Genomic DNA, 21,450 nt, shown 5'->3' on the forward strand with positions numbered 1-21,450 from the left:
TCCTTGAAAAATTTAGAGTCCTCAGCTTAGTTTCAGGTGATTGGTCTTACCCTTACTGTCAAAGAGAAAGCTGTACCTCATGTCCAGGTAATTCGCTTCTGCTTTTCCCAGCTCTTCCCTGAATGGTTCCAGAACCTTTGAGGGAAAGGAGATTTGGTCAGAATTCTGCCCTCCCCCTACCCATGAGTTCCTCTCCCTTCATCATTAGGGCCACTTCTAACCTCTAGAGCAAGCCCTGTGCAGGTAGGTGTATGATAGGCACAAAAAAGGAAAGAGTGTATAAGGGAAGGTAACATGGTTTCTCTGAGCTCTTGCTGCAGGGATCTGGTGTCCCTGGCAATGGCACATTTCAGAGGGGTTTCTCTCTGAGAGCTTCTGGTTTCCTGGATGGAGGCAGCTGGGTCTCTGTGGTTGCTAATGGATGCTCAGCATTTTCTCACTGGGGCTTCTGGCAGTCTCCCTGCAAGCTTCTGATGGCCAGTTTGCACCTCTCCCCTAGTACACAGCACCTTTCCCCTGGTGCTTATGGAAAGGCAGCTTCCTCTTGCTGTGTGTTGGTTTTAGAGTCTACACTTTGACCTCCCACATTCTAGTTGGAAGCTAATTCCCAGGCTTCTGAGCCCCCAAAGGACCTGCCAGGCTCCCTGTGTGGCCCCACTGCTGCACACCCTAGCTCTGGGCAGAGAACTTCAGACTTCTCTTACTGGTCTCCTGAGGCACTCTCCCCAGCCCCGCCCCCAACCCAGGAATCTTGCTTTCTTTGCCTGCCTGATGTCATGGGAGAACTTTGTGGGTAGCAAATTCCCTCCAGGCAGTCTCAGTTCAGAACACCACACAGGCGATGGCACTGAGTTAGTTCAGTTGAAACCCCTTGTTTCGGCTGCTTGGTACCAGAAGCCTGTAAGATTTCTACTGTTTTGGGTGGTGAAGGAATATTTGCCTTAAGGTACTGGGACATTTCAGAGTTTTAGACTAAGGACACTCTCCCTATATATACGTTACACATCCAAATAATTTCCCCACACTGAGCAGAACAGTTGGGTAGGTTTTATGGTACATCTTTCTGTCCCTCAGCTTACTATATATGGACCATTAGAGTAGATACTCCATTCATTGATCCATATTTATAAAAATATTGACAGCTGAACATTGGCTTCTCTGACATCTACACACTAGCCTCAGCATTTGCTTTCCATCTTCTGGTTGTATAAAATTCATGTTTCAAAAACAGCCAGATGTGAGGGGTGGCATAAAAATGAAATGTGAGAAAGTGGTTTGCCCATGTTATGAAAAAATGAAATATATAACTAAAGCAAACAAATAGAAATTTAAGGCCTCGGCATTTTTATGGGGGTATGGTGTGTACATAGATGTCCATGTGGCTGTATGTACACGTGTCTGTGAGTATGGATGTGCACGTTTGTGGAGGCTAATCATCTGTTTGACTGGGCTAGCCGACCAAAAAGCTGTAACGACTCTCATTCCCCTCCAGTGCTGAGGTTGTAGATAGCACCAGCACTTGGCTGTTGGTTTTGTTTTTACCAAAGTTCTACAGATCAGCAACCTCATGTCCTTATGCTTATGTGGTATCCTTACTGACTGAGCTATCTCCCCAGAGAGATACTTGGTTTGGAAGACTGACTACAATCAATATTAATACTAGTAATGATAGTAATAATAAGCTAAAAAAAATGGCTGTCATCTAGGGTGTCAATGTTACCAGGGAGCATTTGGGATTTCAAAGAGTAATAAAGTGACAGTGGTATTGAAAGAAGGTGATTTTGTTGTCTGGATAGCTTGAAGCAGATTGCTGATGGTAACACCAAGAGAGAGCTGTTGGAACTACAGATGATGAGGGATCTCACTGTGGTGAGAAAGGGGAACATCATTCACTAATGGAACAAATGCAGGTCCTAAAGATGTAATCGATGTAATTTTTCCACCTGGTTGGGAAGGTTTCCCTTCTGCCTAGTTTATAGTAAGCGAATTCAGTCCTTTTTAATACATACATACCTTTCATTCCTGTGAAAAAGCTTTTCCTTTTTTTGTTCTTCGCCTTCATATTTGCATCCTTTTTTTCTACATTCCCCACCCCCCTTTCACGTCTCCCTCCTCCAAGGGCTCCAGGTATTCAGGCATCCCAGGGCAGCCTTGAACTTGCTGTGGAGCTAGGCCTAAAGAAGCTTGATCTTCCTTGGTCCTTCTTCCTCCACCTCCCAAGTGCTGGAATTACAAGCATGTGTCACCACACCCATCTTAAATTTGCATTCTTTAAAAGTTACATTTAACTTTTTTTAGCCACAGGATCAAAGTACATTTGTACTAGGAAGGGAAAGAAAAAGGAAGATGTGAAAACGTGGCTAATTTTATTCATTGAAATGAATAAATGCTTTTCACAAGGTATGGCACTCTCTCCTTAAACCCCCACATAGGAGGCTTGATTTCTTAGAACACTTTCGTTGTAATTGTGATAATCACAATACTGTTAACTGTGATATATGTACAGGGACAAATTGGTTGTAAGCCTATTGGGGGAGGAGAGCCAATGTGTGAACAAACAGCTGGTTCAGAGGCTTCCCGGATGGTGTTTGACTAGCCTGGTGGACAGAGAAAGAGGGTAGAGAGGATTAAAATGCAGTGTGTGTTTCTTAGAAATCAGCCGGGAATCCCACAGTCTGTTCCATCTGCCTTGAGGTTCCTTCTAGGTGCATCATAAACACCTTTCATCTCATTGTAGCAGAAAGTGTCTGTGCACTCATGAGCCTATCAAAAACCCAGATATCTAGCCATCTAGCCATCCATCTATCTGTCCATCCGTCCATCCATCCATCTGTCTATCCATTCCCTCTCCCTCCCTCCATTTCCTCCCCTCTCTAGGTTTCCATAAGGGAATTGCTTTGGGATGCACCTCACATACCCAAATCTATGGATGTTCAAGTCCCTTCTATAAGATAGAATTATTTGCATAGATTTCACACTGATTCTCCTGGCAGGCCTAGCTTGACTTTGTGGCACAACATTATTGTCTACAAGTTACACAAATATCACAAACAAATATGTTTTAAGTAAATTGTATTGAGCTGTATAAATAGCTACTCCGGGGTACATGCAGCCTGCTAGCCACAAGTTGGCATACTTAAATCATTCCTAGATTATACATACTACCTCTGTTACATTTGGAATCTCACAGGTCCCACACAGGATTGCTTTGTAAATGTGTATTCCTCAGCTAATGATGCTATTTGGGAAGCTCGAGGACCTTTAAGAGGTGAGGCCTGACCAGCAGAAGTAGATCCCTAGGGATGGGCCTTTGAAGCTTGTTCCCCTGCCCTGGTCTAGCATCTTTTCTGCTTATTGGTCTGTTGCCATGTGAACAGCCTCTGTCATGTGCTTGTATCATCACAAATTATGCTGTTTTATGTTGCTTACCCCTCAGTGATGGGCTGAAACCCTCAGGGTCTGTGAGGCAAAACCAAAAACCCTTTTCTCCCTTCATTTCTTTGGATCAAGTGTTTTGTCACAGTAACAGAAAAGTAATACAGACAAATTATGTGTAAATAGTTACATTGTATGCTTTGGGGGGTGGTAACAGGAAAGCAGGTCCCAATGTTCACGGCCTTGGTGGAATCCACTACGTGGGACAGGAGACACAGACCGCTTTACCTCACGGCCACTGCTTCTGCAGAGTGCTCAGCATGGAAAACATTCCAGGTGGAGTTTGGGCACTCAGTGAAAGTTAAGGTGGACATTTTCCATCTGCAAATGGCTGGATCTCTGCATATAGAATCAATAGATATGGGGGCTAGCTGTTTTATTATCCCCATTTTCCAGATGGGAAGGCTGAAACACAGAAAGATGAAGGCCACTCAGCTATCACTAAACATTCAAGCCAGTGCCACACTGGAAACTCTCAGAGCTCCTCAACTATGCTCCGTCCCCGACAGTTCCGTGTCTTCTGCACCTGTATTTGATAAGTTCTCAACCTGCCCCCATACTGGCCAGGGCATTAAACAAACAAACGAACAAATGTGGCCGTGTTATGATGGCTTCAGGGCTCTTCAGTGCCCTCTCAGTACTATATCTATAAAGCCCAATGCTTCCCCCCCCCCCCACCAGCAGTCCATTTCCTCTGTCCCCTGTCACTCTCCTTGGCCATAGTGTCTTTCAGGCTTCTTGAATGTGCTGTGAGCTCAGTTGGTTATTGCCCTAATGACATTTCCACCACATTATTTAATTAATCTTCATTAGATGGGTCTGAATTTCCTACATTGTGCTTTTCTGCTTACGTCTTACACATAACTGCTCCATCAACAGGAATCATTTGGTTGGGCACAGTGCATTCTTCAGTGAGTACACACACTTTGAGTGCATTCCTTACATTGGAAAAGAATTCAGAAGGTCACACTGTCATACAAAATTGATATGACTGTGTTTTTAAATGAGGACATTCCAGGATATAGATATAGGGAGTGCCCTCCCCGCCACCTCCCCGCCACCCCCCCCCCCCCCACCAGTCATGTTGGAATTTTAAGCTTAAAGTCAAAATTTAAAGAAAAAAGTTGGGGGAAGAAAACTTTGCCAGAACCACCATGTGAACTAAAGGCGGAGATGCCAGATGCAGTCACATATGCACTGGACAGTGTGGGGATCAGACCTGGAAGAGCCTGACAGTATCACATCTACAGTCTTCAGTTCAGAGGCCCAGCAGCTGCTTTTGTCACATACTTCCTTGAATGAACAGCACATTTCCAGCTCACTAGCGCCAACACGTTTGCTTCTATACATAGACAAATCAAGACTGAGCTGTTCGGCAGATTTTGAGTGCAGTAGCCAGGCATGCTCTTCAAAGCACTGCCCCCGCCCCCCTTCCGCAGCACCCAGGAGGAATGACCCACTTTCACACTTGGAAACCTCTGTGGGTGTGTGCAGTTCCCACAGGCTCCAACTCTGGTGCCTTTCTTCCTACTTGCAATTTAGAGGGTATTTCTCTTTTATTTACTAGATGTACCAAATAAAGGAGAAGAAACCACTGAGCTGAGCAGGCTTGGCTTACAGTGCTTCACGAGACAGAATCGTATCCAGAATTCTGGATTTGTTCCTTAGCAACAGAGAGCCATGTTCCTGGGCAGCCCTGAACTGGGGCTCCTTGTTCAGACCGGGCACTCTCACCTCAGCCTCCTGGGAACAGAGGCATGCCTTGCCTGCTTTACAGGAATGTTGACTTTAGTATGTCTTTAGATGAACCATGTGCATAGAGGGTATTTTCTGGCCTTAACCTCTCCAGGTTGTAAATGTTCCCTGATACTTCTCATGGGCTGAGGGTCCAGGCTGTACCTAACTAACCCTATGAGCTGATGGCAAGGTGGAACTTAGGATTCAAAACACTTACTTTAAAACCTGAGGTAGCTTGCCCATTTCCTGTGATGGAGGAATTTGCATTCAGTAATATATACATGAAACCCAATGTGGGCCTCCTCTGCTTCCTCCTTACTACTCCAAGGCAATAGCATCTCTTGAATCAGATTTAGCACTCTCACGCATTATCGTTGAGACTAGTCCTGAGCCAGCAACCAGAAATCTCATTCCTTCTCCTCATCAGTCTCTTCCAGCACAGAGGCAACAGATGCCTCCCACCCTAATCAGAACTCCATCCATACATCATGACCCACTCCACCCACAATAGCTTTGGAGCTCACATCTGTCGTGATATAGCCATAGCCAGTTGTTTTTGTTTGTTTTGTTTTGTTTTTGCTGTGTAGCTCGACCATGTTTCTTTATCCTGGTCTTTTTCCCCTCTAGGTGGCCCAAAGCTTATTCCCTGAGGTAGAATGCAGATGACATGATGTTAAGTGGAAGTGTTTACCTTTGTCAGGTTTGTGTTCTGCACTCTCAGCCATATGCCAGGAGGCTGAGAATATACAACCCTTGGCGGGTGCAACCAGCTAAGATAAAGGATGTGCTTCTTCATGCACACGCCTGGCCTGGGATTCGGTCCCCACCACTACAGGAGGGAAACAAAGCAAGACTATATAGTTACTTTTATTTATGGAACATTATGAAACTTAGATCAAATTTTCCTTTCCCTGAAAAAACAAAGTCCCCGGGTCTCAGCCCAGCAGTTGGCCTCACTGCTATGATTAATCCCCAGTCACACTAGAGACCAGAGACCGTGTGCCAGATGTCGGGGTCTTGTGCATCACTGTGTTCCCTGGTGGACTCTGTGGTTACTCTGTCCATGACACTGAGATGCAGATCCAGGGTACCTGCTGTGTCAACTCCAATTGGGTGGTCTACACTTTAAAGTTCAGAGTATCTCTCCAGGCCTGCGCAGCTGTGTTCCTGACAGCAGCTCCCATGTAAGGTGGTGGAGCAGATGCTAAGGATTTAGTGAGAGCAACCTATACCAGCACATTACTTCCAGCTGTTAGTTAGCAGACATCAAGTATGCCTATTATTATCCTAGAGTACCAAACATTTCTGTAGCTTTTCCTGTTGCCTGGAGTCTTCTCACAAGACCTTTTGATTGTTTTGGTTTTCTCCCATTACTATTTAAAAATTCTTATAGAAAGATGGAAATGGCCAAGAAGAAAGGGAAGAGATGGAAATGGAAAGAAAATGATATACGAAGTGGTTTCTAGTTATCACTTTTTAACATAATCCTTTTATGCTGGCTTTGTAAATGTCTAACAATTTCTAGGAAGCCCGAGGAGCCTTTCCCAAGGGTGCCAGTTTCAGGAGTAAAGAAAGTAATAGAAAAAGAAGAAGAGAGGTTTTTTCTGTTGTTATTGTTGGTGTTTTTCTAGGAAAGGCTCCTAGAAGATTCATTGGTATTTCCCAGTTTTTTGTGAATTCAGAGCAATGATGTTTATTTGGAGTTTCAGAGGAGACTAACACCTGCTTTCCCGGGTAGTCTGGCACACAGGAAAGCGGGCCATCATGATAACATTTTGCACCTTTGATTATAATAAAGTGAAACTAGAAGAGATGGGAGCAAAGAAAAACATAGGCTTGCAGGAATATTAACGTCAGTGGGTGTTACCTGATCACCTCATCGCTTACTCAAAGAAAATTTTCCATAAGAAGAGGAAAGGCAGGAGGCATAGAAAAGTTAAGGCATCACCAATGTTCTACTACACCATTTTGAAATTGAAAATGAGTCCCTGTCTTTGTTCCTTAAGCCACATGGTTTTAGAGCAGTGATGGATTATAGGAACGTATCCAACTAACTCATGCCCAAGAAAGGGCACTCAGCTGCTGCCCTCTGATCTGTCTTTGGGCACCTTAGAAGGGTTACTTTGATCCTTAGGCATAGATCTCAGGCCCACTCTTCACTTTTGCCTAACGTTCTGGCATTTTCCCATACATAGAGGCATCTTGAAAGTTTTAAAGGCAATCAGTGGTGATGGTACTAAAGGGAAGACTCCGTTCTTGTTCATCACACACCTGGTCTCCGGTGACACAAGGAAGACCTGAGGAAAATATTTGATCATAGGTTACAGTATACTAGAGCCTTTGGATTAAAAAGTCAGAGCCAAGGTGAACTGTGTGTTTTTATGCTTAGGATTGAACTGAAGAAGTATGTCCTCATGGTAACAGACAGAAGTCCAGCATGCCTCTCTTAAGTTAGACTCCTTCCTCCTGGCTATGAGCACCCCTTTCTGAAATGAGGTCTTAAATTTGAGTATGGCCCACTCTTGCTCAGAAAGATCTCTTAGAGGAGTTAGATTTTTGAGATTTAGTGACTCCTTCAGGGTTGTGGGTGCTATTGCCGGCTATTGGGGTCTGGCTTCTTTGACTAAACAGTAAAAGTTAAGAGAGAAGACCCACAGGGACAGCCTACTGAGGCTGTCTGGGGCCATCTTTCTCTCCCATGTCCTACATTCCAGCCCAGTCTTGCTGATTGCTATGCAATCCACTCAGTGGAGGAGTCAGATGCTGCCTTTCTCCAAGACAGCCCTGTGCCCTGCCCAGTGAGATAGACCCTAACTAGTAGGTTAGTCAACAGAGAGACTGAAGGAATCTGGGCTCCTGTAGGCAATTGCATTCTAACTGCATTCAAAGAATCTCATTTAATTTTCATGGGAGGAGGTTAGCTGCTGTGTTTTGTTTTATTTTTTAACCAAATTGAGGCATCAAAATAGAACTGCACAATTAAAGAAAATCATTATGTAGTCATCGCCTTGGGGTTTCTCAAATATTGCATAGGAGCACATTTTTATTAGAACAAATCCCTTTGCAGATTACCAAAATTGGCTCCAATAAAGTAGGATGGATTTTATTTAGATATGAAGTGTTTGAGAAGATTATCAAGAGAAATACCGGTTATTTCCTTCCTATCATCAGTTTCTTACATGAGAGAAAAAACCTCAGTGACATCACCATGTAGATTGTGCACATCTATAAGATGTACTGCACTCTTAATATTCCTAATTATAATGGGAATGCTGATGAGGTCATTCTCTGACTGTTTTGGAATGCTGGTGGTTGGTAAGTAGACTCTCCTACTAGCAAAAGGAAACAAGATGTTTCACACTTGTCAAGTATGAGAAATTATGAAACATTTCATAATTAACCTATCCACTACTATGGTTCCCCTCCAAGTATTTCCATAATAGTTATTTTTAACTCAAAAAAGTAAGTAAATTTTAATGAAATAAACTTCACATGCATTATTAGTTTCCAGGACAGCGCTTTAAACATACTGCTTGCTGAAAGTAAGCAGACTGAAACAGGTTGTATTTCTTACCAGCGTTTTGTTTGTTTGTTTGTTTGTTTCTTGCCATTCCCATTTCTCACCACCTTTCCAGTTTTTGAACCGCTAAAGAAATGATAGTTTCGAGTTTTACTGACAGATTGGTCATAAGCAGTCACAAGTTTTACCTCACTGCAAAAGGGACACAGCAACGCAAATCGCCCACGTTGCCGCTAAAGCAGATGGAGGTCTTAGGAAGCCCCTAGCATTTAATGAGCTACAGAACGGAACAGGGCTTGGCTGAACCCTCCGTTCCCCATTCACGAGTATTTCCTGGGTCTCACTCTAAGTGATGCCAGCCAGACGTGTTCAGAAGGCGGTTCTCACCAATGGGGAGGCAGCTGGAAGAGTTCCGTGGGAAGCCTCAGCTCCTTTCTTTCGGGCAAATGCCCACATTTAGCTGCCGCGGGAGGCGGCGCAGGCTCCAGGAGAGGTCCCAGGTCCCGGTTGCCCTCCTTGCGCGGTTAACCGGGAATTGCCAGGGCTGGCTTCACTGACCTTGGGGGGCTCTGGACCGGTGGGGGTGCCACAGAGGTGGGATCACTGCGGGGTTCCTCTGTTGCTAGAGCTGTGATGTCACCCGCCCCTCCTAACCCGCGGTTGGTTGTTTTGTGTTTCAGCTCTGCTGCAGTTGAGCACAAAGACCTGAAGGAGACTCCCACAGCCTTCAGGGAGAAGAAAGGAGGCAGCCAAGCCGATTAAAAGGAACTTGTGGCTTGTGGCCTTTTGTGCGGGGGCTGCCTGGTAGGGGAGAGGAGTGCGCTGAAGCCACGGCGGCGGTTAATGAGCTGTGAGATGAGCAGCAGCTGCGGCTGACACTGCTTCCAGGATCCTTCGTCGCCCTTTGTGCTTCATGTACATGTGTCTGTTCAGGCCGGCCAGAGGCGCCCAGAAGAGCATCCACCACGGCTGCCGGGGAAAGACCGCCCACCATGCCCACGGAGACGCTACAGACAGGTAGCATGGTGAAGCCGGTCAGCCCCGCAGGCACCTTCACGTCAGCGGTGCCCCTACGCATCCTGAACAAAGGACCCGACTACTTCCGCAGGCAGGCCGAGCCCAACCCCAAGAGACTCAGTGCGGTGGAGCGGCTGGAAGCTGACAAGGCTAAGTACGTGAAGAGCCAGGAGGTGATCAACGCCAAGCAGGAGCCCGTGAAGCCGGCTGTGCTGGCCAAGCCCCCGGTGTGCCCAGGAGCCAAGCGTGCACTGGGCAGCCCCACTCTCAAGGTGTTTGGCAACCATGCCAAGACGGAGAGCGGTGTGCAACGCGAGACCCTCAAACTCGAGATCCTCAAGAACATCATCAATAGCTCCGAGGGCTCCAGCTCTGGTTCTGGCCACAAGCACAGCTCCCGAAACTGGCCTCCTCACAGGGATGCCACTGACCTGCACCGACACTCCTTTGCTGAGTCGCTGAAGGTGTACCCTACGCCTGGGCGAGGCAGCCCACAGGAGAGCAGCTCCCATGTGAGCAGGAGACTGCTGGAGCAGTCCCCAGAGTCTTTCCTGCACGTCTCACACAGCTCCTCGGACATCCGCAAAGTGACCAGCGTGAAGCCCCTTAAAGCCATCCCCTGCAGCAGTTCCGCCCCTCCCTTGCCTCCCAAGCCCAAGGTGGCTGCCATGAAGTCCCCTGAGGCTGACCAAGTGGAACCAGCCTGTGGGGTCAGCCGGAGACCTTCCCTTCAGCGGTCTAAGTCAGACTTGAGTGACAGGTATTTCCGAGTAGATGCAGATGTGGAGAGGTTCTTCAACTACTGCGGACTCGACCCGGAAGAGCTGGAAAACCTTGGCATGGAGAACTTTGCAAGGGCTAATTCTGACATCATATCCCTCAACTTCCGCAGCGCAAGCATGATCAGCTCAGACTGTGAACAGTCTCAGGACAGTAACAGCGACCTTAGAAATGATGACAGTGCCAATGACCGGGTGCCATATGGCATTTCTGCTATCGAAAGAAATGCTAGGATCATCAAGTGGCTATATAGCATCAAACAAGCTAGAGAGTCACAGAAGGTGTCCCACGTGTAAGAGGCACCGCGGTGGAAGGAGGGGGGTGGGTCTGTCTGCACACACAGTTGTGAAGGTTGTGAGGTCTCCTTGAAGTGTTGTGAGCTTCTCCACTCTGTGTTGCTTGCTGTACGATGTCCTCGAGTTGCATGCCTGTCAACATGGCAACTGGCCTGGCCTCCTTCCCACATCTCTGCAGAGTCTTGCTGAACACTCATCTGCCGAAAGTTTCCAGCCAGAATCTGACTAACTAGGGCTTTGCTCTTAAGCAAAACTGTTTACAGGGGGAAAAAAGTTTTCAATTTCTTCAATATTTATGTGGTTCTTGTGTTTTTATACCCCGCATTATTGTGTCTTAATTAAAAATTTTATCAACTGGCTTTTAAGTTGAAAACAGAATCTTTTTGAAATAAAAAGCCACTTTGCCTACATGGGAGATCATAACACTGGGGAAATGTGTGGGACTGGCTACCAGAGAATGACGGACAGAACACAGAACGAGGCTAGAGTTTTTTTATGTGGAATCAGGTGATGGGCCTTGCCCTTGTGGTTCACAGGTTGCCATTTTCTTGCTGCATAGTGGAGCATAATGGGGCAACAGTGCTGTCTTGTGTCCAGTTCAGTGTATTTGTGGGTGGTATTTTTGTAGCAGGAAAAGACAATCTGATAAAACCCAGGATGAGCAAATGCCAGAGGTTCAATATTGGAAGGAGGGTGGGGAGACTGTTGATGCTGTTAAACTGGGATAATTCAGAAATATCTAGTATTAATCTGACAGGAAGACCCACCCCAAAGCTGATTAAAACTGATACTGAATACTTTTTCAAAAAGTTATTTTGTGGGATTTTTGTTGTTTTTGTTCTGCTTTTTACCAAGAACTACTAACACGTGTTGTTTCTCTTTTTGGGGCGGGGCAGTTGGGCCTCTGCAGGTTTGCATTGAGGACATGAAGGGAAGTGAGATTTTCATCGGACAGTGCAGTCCTCCATTCCACAGTGCGCCCATCCATTGGGAAGCAGAGTCACATCTCAGCAGTGTGATTCTGTTCCTTGCTTAGATTCTCTCAGGCTGTGGGGATTTGTTACAGCTCTAGAGAACTGTAGAAACACTGTAGCTGTCCACCTTGTTGTCTCTTTGCCTCCTCCCCAGTAACCTGCCCTCCTGGTGATTTCAGGAGCTACCAGACAGCTGCCAAAGTGCTGGCAGTGGAAGCAGAGGGCACCAAGCAGTGCCCACAGGTTCTCGGCAGAACCACCTTAGTCTCCATCGGCTACTAGGAGCCTTTAAATGGTGTGAATGCTGTAAGACTTTGTACATACTTCAGTTGTTCTGGAACCTAAGAAGAAAAGATATGCTAATAAATAGCTCTCATGTAGGTTCTACCTGTGGTGATTTCTCTTTGTCCTTTACTTTTTTCTTCATGAAAAGCTAACTTTGGGCTTTGGGCCAGAAGCACATTTTTTATAGCCTTCAAGAAACATTATTTCATTAAATTGTTCTCACCCTATCTCAATGATTCTGATCAGCACTATTCTTAATTGTAGTTGCTTCGGTGTGCGTTGGCTAAAATAGTTACTGCAAGGTCCCTAAAATATACTGTCTCTTCACTTAGTTCACACTTCTTTTATTTTTGCCTTTCCTTAAACATCAGGATTTTTCACATTTTCCAGGAGACTCTACAGTCGAAATATTTGTGTTCTTAACTGCAGATGCATATCTTTGAAATGACTACCCCTGTTCTCAATGGTGATAGCCCTCTCTGTGGCCTTGTATTTGCCTACTTTCTCATCTTTCAAGGTGGCAGACAATGGCCCACCATGGTCATCAGCCTCTGCCTCAAAAGCTTAGACTACCACTGCTGTGTAAAAGAAGCACTCCTCCTAAGGGGCTGTGGTTTTTCTTTCTCCTGTTACTTGAACACTAAGTATTCAATGAGTATTTATTCAATCAAGTTATTTGAAGAAAATTTCTTCTAATTAAGGTTATACTTAATATGCAAATTTAAGAAAGCATTATAAAAATGTAATTTTCAAAAACAATAATGACTGTCACACTATTTTATTGATAAATACTTTTTTCCTGAAAGGCAAATTTTGGTTCTTTGATTCTTCTGACTGGTCTTGAATTCTTCCTGCTTCTCTCATTGATATTCCCTGAAACTAGAACTGCTTCGCCAGAAGAACATTTGGGAATGCAGTTGTGAATGGTGATGATACATATTCAAATTAATAGAATAAGAAAATTTCTAAGCAAAAAAAAAAGGTTTGTTTCCTCACTACTTATATAGAAGTGTGGCTTTTAAAGACATAGATACTTTTGCATTTACATATCCACTTTGGAAGCTATAAAAATACAGGAAATGTTATTTTCCTAAGGATGCCATCCTTGGGGAGATGAGCATTTCCTGGCCAAGTGCATATTACTGCTTATGCTACAACTAAGTAGATTGTGCTTGAAACCTTCAGTATCTACTTATCCCTAAAAATTGGTCCAGTCTCCTGGCCTCGTTTTATAATGGACATTGTGAGGCTTTCTGCTCCAATGATATAGGAGAGCTGTTTCAGCTATACAGAGAAACCTTGTCTCAAACAACCAAAAAAAAAAAAGACTTTCAAAGGCTTAATATGAAATTCCAAGAGAGACATTTCCTAATTGTGAAGTACTCTACAAAGTATGCTTTCTTCTAGTTCCTGGAAGTTTTATGTAGGTGTGCATTTATTAATATAAGGTAATTGCCTTGAGTGGTCCTGGAAACTAACTGATTTTTCTGAAAAACACCAAATCTTACAAACAGTTCTGAAATAGCCATCACTGTGCTGTTGCCTTAGCTTGGGCTTTCTTCATCTCACCTGAAGTCCTGTTTCCAAAACTTTCTAAATGGGGGTCTCCCTCAGCCAGGCCTGCTCATCACACTTTCACAGCTCTGTAAAGCAAACACCCTCGCGATATATAGTTAACTGGACTGGATCGTTGACAGAATAAACCCCAACTTCTTAACACAGAGAGAATGCTGGACATCTCCTCAGACTTCAGACACATCCAGGCCTCCAGGGTCCTACAAAGGACAAGCTGGTTGTCATTAGGCAGGTTTTCTGCCGCCCTTAGGATACATGGTATAATAAATTGCCCCAGAACTCAGCAATTTAAAACAGTAAGCACTGGTTACCTCAATGTCTGTGAATCAAGAACCCTAGACTGGTATAACCAAACGGTTCCTGACAGGATACTTCATGAAGCTGTTGACAAAATGGTGGCTGAAACAGAACCAGGAATGTGACAAGCAGCCTGGACTCCTCACAAGAAAATTCTCCCCTGCATTAGTTGAAGTTCTCCAGAGGAACAGAACATATGGAATGAATGAATATACATATGGATATATACTTATTCATACATGTCATGTATTATGTGTATACACATATATAATACATATAATAATTCATATGTATATGGGAAATATTAGAATGGCTCACAGGCTGTGTTCCAGGTTGTATAACAATGGCTGTCTACCAACAGAAAGTCCAAAAATCCAGTAGTTGTTCAGTTCACAAGGCTGGTTGTCTCAGCACTCTTCATTATATGTTGGAATCCCAAAGAAGTAGGCTCTAATACCAGTGAAAGAATGGGCTTGCTAGTGAAATTGAGCAGGCAAAGTGAGAGAACAAGTTTCTTTCCAAGTCTTTTACGTAGACTACAAGCAAAAAGTGTGTCCCAGATTAAAGGTGGATCATCCCCCTTAAAAGATCTGGATTAAAGGTGTTTCCTAATTCAAAGATCCAGATTAGAAGTGGGATCACCCCACTTCCAATGATTTAATTAAGGGGGGAAAAAATCCCTTACAGATATCCCCATCCATTTGGGTTTTAGTTAATTCCAGATGCAGCCAAGTTGACAAGAACAACCATCACATCTTCCTAGGGTTGCCTGGGAGTCATCAATGGGGTATCTGGCTTCTGCAATGGGGATGACTAAGAGTGAGTCAAGGAGATGGACCTGTCCTGAGTCTCCCACCTCTGCCACAGCCAGCCTGATAACTATATTCCTTGTGAGAGAGGAAAAAAACTGTCCTAATAAACACAGAGATCTTGTATGACAGCCCTAGGTTTTATAGTGTATAACAGCAGCCTAGAGAATATAATAGATGCTTAATATGTGCTTACTGGTAGAGGTGGGGTTTGGGGGGCAGCAACAGTGGGCAGGGGTGGGGTGTTTTTCTTCATTTGAGGATTCTTTATCAAAAATGCTTGGTGTCAGGGCGTTTAGAATTTTTGAGCATTTTAGATTTGGGGATATTTGCATAGACTTTACTAGTTGAAGATCATAATGTAAAAACCTAAAACCTTAAATGCCCCCAAACAGAGAACTTTGAACATCACGTTGGCCTCAAATTTCAGAGCATTTCTGATTTTGAATTAGTTATATTCCCCTTTGCATCATGTTTAACCTCTGGCCTGAATTATAAATCCCAGGGAGCCCCAAGTGGTAGCTTTACCCCTACTTTAGAGAGGAAGAACTTCAGCCCCATGGAGATTAAGATCCTTAGCAAAATCCCATGGGAAGCAAGTGCTGGAATGACCTTGAACTCAACACTGCAACCCCAGCTCCATGTGTCTTTGAGCACTGTTCAAAATGAGGAAAGGCAGAGCAAAAGTTTTGCAGAAACCAGCAGGAACCTTCAGCCCATTTGACCACTGAATCTGCTGCCAGAGTATGCAAACATATTAAACATGTCTCAAATTTCAGCAGTTCACCTACACATGAGCCCATAACTTCAGAAAAAGACTTCAGCTGCTCCAATGTGAGTAGCAAACAAGCCACTGGGTTCAGACAAGGCCATTGGAAAATCATTCTTCTTTGCCATATTTTTAAGTGGCATCCTGTCTTTTTTGGATCAAGGCTGTTTAGAAGGCTAAACAGCAGAGACAAATAGTCACAAATCTACAGTCAGTAAACACATTTGGACTATTTGAGAAAACCCTAACCTTGAGGGTGTTACATTGAGAAATGATTAAAGAGGTCAAGGATGTCCCAGTTAAAGCTGAGTGTAAAGAGGACTAATCTCATCACCATTTTGAAAGTGTTGTCAAACCTAACTCATCCATTTATCACTTCAGGAAATGACTGTGAGGTTTGTCATTGCTGCAGGGTTGCCTGGACACTCACTGTAAGGACCCCCATCTTGTGGTGCATATGTGCCTCTGCCTAAGTTGCCTTCACAAGAATTTGCTCCATTGCTTTATCCAAAACCCTGCAGAAAAGAATGCCAGGGGGAGATGGGATCAGTCAGTCTTTGCTCCACTATCTGAGAACCATCTGCTTAGCAGGTGACCTCCATTCCCTCACCGGTGAAAAGGCCAGGGTCATCTGATCCTGTGTTTCTTGACAGTACGAGGTTTGAAGCATTAAAACACATAAAAAGAATGTGAAAATTCTGGTTTCATACTATGTTGGTGACTAGGGAACAGTTGAGGCCCAAGGGGAGTCAGACTCTGCAATGAGTGGCATCACATGCACTAACTGCCATTGAGTGTTGGTTAGAAAGGGAAGGAGGTCTACCGAAGGAGTTTTCTTGAATGGAAGTGGCCTCCAAAATGACTCATTAGCTGTTCTGAGTGACAGAAGCCGACAGACGCATGCAGCCAGGCACTCACTAAGTCACTTTGGGAAAGAAAATGAGTCTTTCACTAGCTGAACACTCCATTCATCTCACAGTTGTGAAATAACTATCAGTGTCTAAAATGCTGTGCTAGGATAAACCCTCAGTCACATTATCTCATTCTCAAGAACTTTAGGATTAAATAAAAATCCACCTTGCTGACAGAGTATCTGAGAATTAAGCTTTTTCTCAAAGGCACATATTCAATAACTCACAAAAGGAAAACAAACCAAGGTTAATATAAGCATCCTAAGATTCATTGTGGCTACAGAGTGCAAGTGAGTGGAGCTATAATGGGGGAGGCAGGTGCTCTGACCTCACCAAGGAGGCACAATGGGGCACCACCAAGCCTGCCTATTCTGTTATGTAGAAATGGCAGCAATTTGTGAGCAATCTGCTCCAGGTGGTCCTTGATGTGCAACTTTTCAACCTTACTAGAGTGAGACAGCAATAACCTAAACATCTGGTAGAAATCGTTTGAATTTTGATTTTTCCCAAGGCTAGCAACAGACTGCTTCTATGCCCTTTCAGGATTCTGGGCATTGGCAGTTGGGCTCTGAAGTTCACAGATTCTAAGACAGGATGCTAGGTTGGTGTATAATACATATTTTTAGCATATTTTCAACTTCCAGTGGAATGTAATTCATAAGTCTGGAGTATCTGTATTCCTGTCCAGTGTTTCTTGCCTCAAAAACTGTATCATCTCCTTTGATTCAGAATTGTTTAATTAGGATAAGCTAACTATTGTTTAAACATAGCTGTCATAAACCTTTATAGATAAAACATTCTAAGAAATCTGAGGAAGTTTTGAAGTTACTACCTATATTTTAACTGTTGTTTCTGTAAAATACTGTATCCCTAGATGCCTAATGGCCCTCAAGAGTCATTTTTCAGTCCTGGTTTCTCGGTCCGCCAGACTCCAGGCATCTCCCGCCTACTGTATCCCCTTTGTCTTCACTCTGCACCCACAGTGGCTGCCAAGGCATTGTCATGCCTCATTTTCCCCAAGGCCCCCTCCCTGAAGATAGGCACGGCTTCTTGTGATGGTATGGCCCATTCATAGCAGACCACCTGGTAAGTGTTGCAAGCTGTGAGATAAAAAGATGTGAGATAAAGAGAATCTGGGATTCCTAATCTGGGGAAAAGACAGTAGGTTTGTGAAATAGCTTCCCCAATGAGCTACTGCACGCTAACCACTGAAGATCTCCCAGCAGATTGTCCCAACAGCTGTGACTCAGAAGCCTCCCATTTACCTTTCAATGGTTGCACACTGACCTATCCGCCATAGGTTCACCATCCTGTTCTCTGGAATTCTGCTAACAAGGCTGAGGAGAGAGGAACAAGTCATATTTGAATGCAGTCATTCCCTTAGTGGGATACAACTGCTACCTAGTGGCTTGCAATTGATAGTATCTGGATTCTGATGGAAGAAGCTAGAGACGTCCCTCCATCCTCCTAGAGTGCATGGGTTAGCGTGCTTTGCCTTCTCAAGGCAAATTTTCAAGTATTGGTAGACTCACATAATTGTTTCTGTGTTTTCTTCTTTTACATAATAGCTGTTCACACCAGCCGCATGAGCTCCTTGTTGAGAGCATCTCAAGCCCAAGTTGGAATAGCTGATCACACCAGCCACACGACCTCCTTGTTGAGAGCATCTCAAGCCCAAGTTGGAAGATGTCCTGCTCCCTGCACCCGTCGCTTAAGCTCCCGCACATTTTAATTTGGAGGAGAATGCTGAAACACACTCCTTGGTAACATCCAAGGCCTGCAGCTATTTCTGAAAGATTTATTTTCTCCTAGTGAGCTGACAGCTGAACGTGGCCTGGAAGTGTATGGCTCCTGTCTGTGGCTGGGGAAGGTTGGGGGTTGCTGCTCCGCTTGCTCTGGACAAAGGCCCAATGTGTCTTTCCCAGTGTTTGGGATTTCTCAGGGCAGCTCAGTGCACAGGCATCTGCTGTAGCACTGGCTGGGTCCCCTGAAGACCCTTCCTCTAGCTTTATGGGCTGCTTCCATCTGTTGAAAATTCTTGGGTGTGAAGAATCTGTGAATTGAGATCTGGATAGTGTTTCACATTCTCAATTGGTCTCCACATTTAACATGCCACCTGATGCCTGTTAAAGCCAGTTTAATAGCTGGCATGGGTTCTTTTTTTTTTAATTTCTGCTCTTAAACGAGTATGTATTCATATGCATACACATGTTGGATTCTTCAGGAATTTACTCCAGACAAATGTGCTTCAGGTCACATTACACTATACTTACTTATATATATACACATAATCTACATTGGTAGATATTTAACCAGCAGGAGAAAGGCTGACTTTAAACTGGAAAGGGAATGAATGTGCAGTATCTAGTCTCTTATCCCCTCTGCCTTTGCTCTTAAACCTTTTTGCTGATAAGTGAGTTGCTTTTTTCCACACAGGTTCGGAAAAAAAAGAAAACCAATCGAGCATTTTGCCTAGTGAGAAGACAAGGCAGCTACTGCTGTGCATGACTCTGCCTCACTTCCTTTCTGTGCATACACATTTGCCTGCCCAAAGACTGTTCATGAAGATAGGCACCTTTCCTACTACTGTATAGCCCATCCTGGAGGATCACCTGTCATGTGTTGGAGGTAGATGTGAGGTGAATAGGTGTTGGGTAAAGAGGACTCAGGATCATTCTAGGGTTCCTAAGCTGGGAGAGAGACAGAAAAATGTTTGTGGAATGGCTTCCCATTAACACACACACAGGATGGTTCCCCACTACCACCACCACCCACTGCCCATACAATCATCCCTCTCCATCCCATTTCCCTTTCCTTTGCTGTTGCTGAGTTCCATACCTGGCTTTGAGGCTTATGGATATAGCAATGAGCCCACTAGGCAGAATAGTCCCTGTGCCCTCTCCTTGACAGTGTTAACATAAAGCACAGCTCTCACTTTAAAGGGAATAAGAGATGATTTATTATTGGTCCAAATATGAATATCAATAGACCAGGAACATGAATCCAGGTTGCTCCAATGTGGAAACAACTGCCTGAATGTTTTACAGTTAAAGAATTTCTCAAATGTGTTGGCAAAAACCTCAAGAGGCAGTCACAGCAAGTCAAGGAAATCTCTGCTGTCTGCTTCAGATGCTGTCTGATAACATTATTAGCTTTAGGGTTGGTGGAAACTAGTGGTCTATTACTATATTCAGAAAGCTTTTACATAACATTCCCAAGGATTTTAGGTCAGACACAGACAAGGCTAATGAATTGCTGTTAGGTGGGGTAAACATAGCTGAAGATAATTTGGTTCTGAATCTCAAACGTTCCATTCTTGATGATCATGAAGTGCCATGAAATCTTGTAGCATTGTTAACATGGATGTGACTTCTTTGTGAGAACTTCAGTTTCCAATAGGGACATAGAGGAGATGAAGTAAACTGTAACAGTGAAATGTACAGGGTATCTGATGGCAGCAGGATGAGAACTAGACTTAGGGCTTCCCTGAGAAAAGCAAAGTGAGGGAAGTGACCTGTAGAAACATCCAGAAGAGCTGTGAGGGCTGTGGCCACTTTCAGGGAGGCAACAGGACAAGGAGAGCTAGACTGAACAGCTCCACCTGCTGTTTAAGAACAAATGTCTCTGAAAGGCAAGTGAGTGTTCTGTGATCAAAGGTCACTGAGGCAGAAACCCCAGTGAAGTGCATCCAAGCCTATTCTCTGGGTTTTCGTTGGGGAATTTAGTATGTGAGAGTCTCTGTTTCCTTCTGCCTGAACCTCTTTAGGTAACCCGGCTCTCTTTGAACCACGGATATTGAGGGACTGGGGAGCAAGTGGAAATGGAGGCCAACTCAATGTCATACCCCTGTCACAAGGGAGGTCCCAAGACCATCCTAATCAAGGTCACCACATTAAATTACTGGAAAGAAGAAGAAAGTTAGAGAGAAGGGTCGTGTGTCCTCACCATCCAGTTCATCCTACTATTACTGGCTACAGTTGCCAGTGTTTATTATCTTTTACTTTTGTTTAATTAATACTATATAGTTAATGGAAAATACATAATATGGGATGGTTTCAAACAAAGATAATGAATAATAAGGAATGATTTGAACTGGATACAATGTTCATATTTTTAAAAATAATAGAGCACACATATAACATGTAACACAACTACATACACACACATGTAGCTGCTCAAATCAACATAGTTATAGTTGTGTCCTGTGTTGTCTGGAAAAAAAATCTGCTGAAGCTCAGAGCTGAGTGGCAAGATGGAGACAGTCCCCTGCCCCTCAAGAATATACCAGGCACTGGAGAACAGCAAATAAGCCCAAAATGGAGACTCCCAGAGCGAGAAAAATCCAGAACCTTGATGGGAGCCAATCATAGTTGTAGAATTTCTGAGAAATGATCAAGACTCAACAACCTAGCCAGGGACAGCAGCCCACAGCCAGTGGCCACTGCTCACTCTTCTCTGTTCCTGGAAAGTGGGAAGGGGTTCCCACATTTCCCAGTTTAGAAGATAAAAGCTGACTTGGGGACAGGGAGATTGAACTGCCAATTGTCTCATGCACCTATGAGCCATCAATCTTTTCCCCAATCCCTTGGGACTCCATCTTGTTGTCGATGAGACAGAGCTATCATTTATTCTCAGCTGTAGGGTGTCATTTTGTGAGGGGTGACCTCCCTGGACCTAGGTTCCACCTCTTCCAGATGCCTGTAGTCAAGAAGCAGTCAAAGCAATAAAGGTGCTCCTTGCACGTCCTTCTTACAGGAATGAGAATGTTAGAGAATTAAAGAAGTGAGGGCAGAAAGATGAGGAAAATGTCCCTGAGTACTGCACAGTCCTGTATAGCCGTGGATTCTTCATCGGCAGATGCAATGAAGCTTGGATTGAAAATAATTCTGATGTGTTTATACTGAACATGGAAAGACTCTTTATCATGCCATTATTCCCTAAACACTAATAAAATAACCTTCCCATAGCATTTATTCTGTATTGTAGAAGTAACTTAAATTCTGTGGGAGATATATAAGTGGCACGCACGAGCGAGCGAGCAAGTG

The 21,450-nt window shown here is 44.2% G+C and overlaps 1 protein-coding gene across 10 annotated transcripts in view; it reads left to right on the plus strand.

Moving 5' to 3' along the window:
• Fam110b (family with sequence similarity 110 member B) overlaps window positions 1-12,855 on the plus strand; it is a 140,335-nt gene extending 127,480 nt beyond the window's left edge. For 8 of the 10 annotated variants that reach the window (XM_036179533.1, XM_036179534.1, XM_036179530.1 and 5 more), the window contains one exon: window positions 9,373-12,855. In XM_036179533.1, the coding sequence (XP_036035426.1) occupies window positions 9,685-10,785 (1,101 nt within the window). In that variant the 5' untranslated portion in view covers window positions 9,373-9,684 and the 3' untranslated portion in view covers window positions 10,786-12,855. Of the gene's footprint in view, window positions 1-9,160; window positions 9,287-9,372 lie in introns of those variants that run through there. The other 2 variants (XM_036179540.1, XM_036179532.1) reach the window with 2 other exon arrangements.
• Window positions 12,856-21,450: the final 8,595 nt, after the last annotated feature.

The sequence above is a fragment of the Onychomys torridus genome, chromosome 2 (assembly GCF_903995425.1).
Source record: "Onychomys torridus chromosome 2, mOncTor1.1, whole genome shotgun sequence".
Classification (NCBI taxonomy): Eukaryota; Metazoa; Chordata; class Mammalia; order Rodentia; family Cricetidae; genus Onychomys; species Onychomys torridus.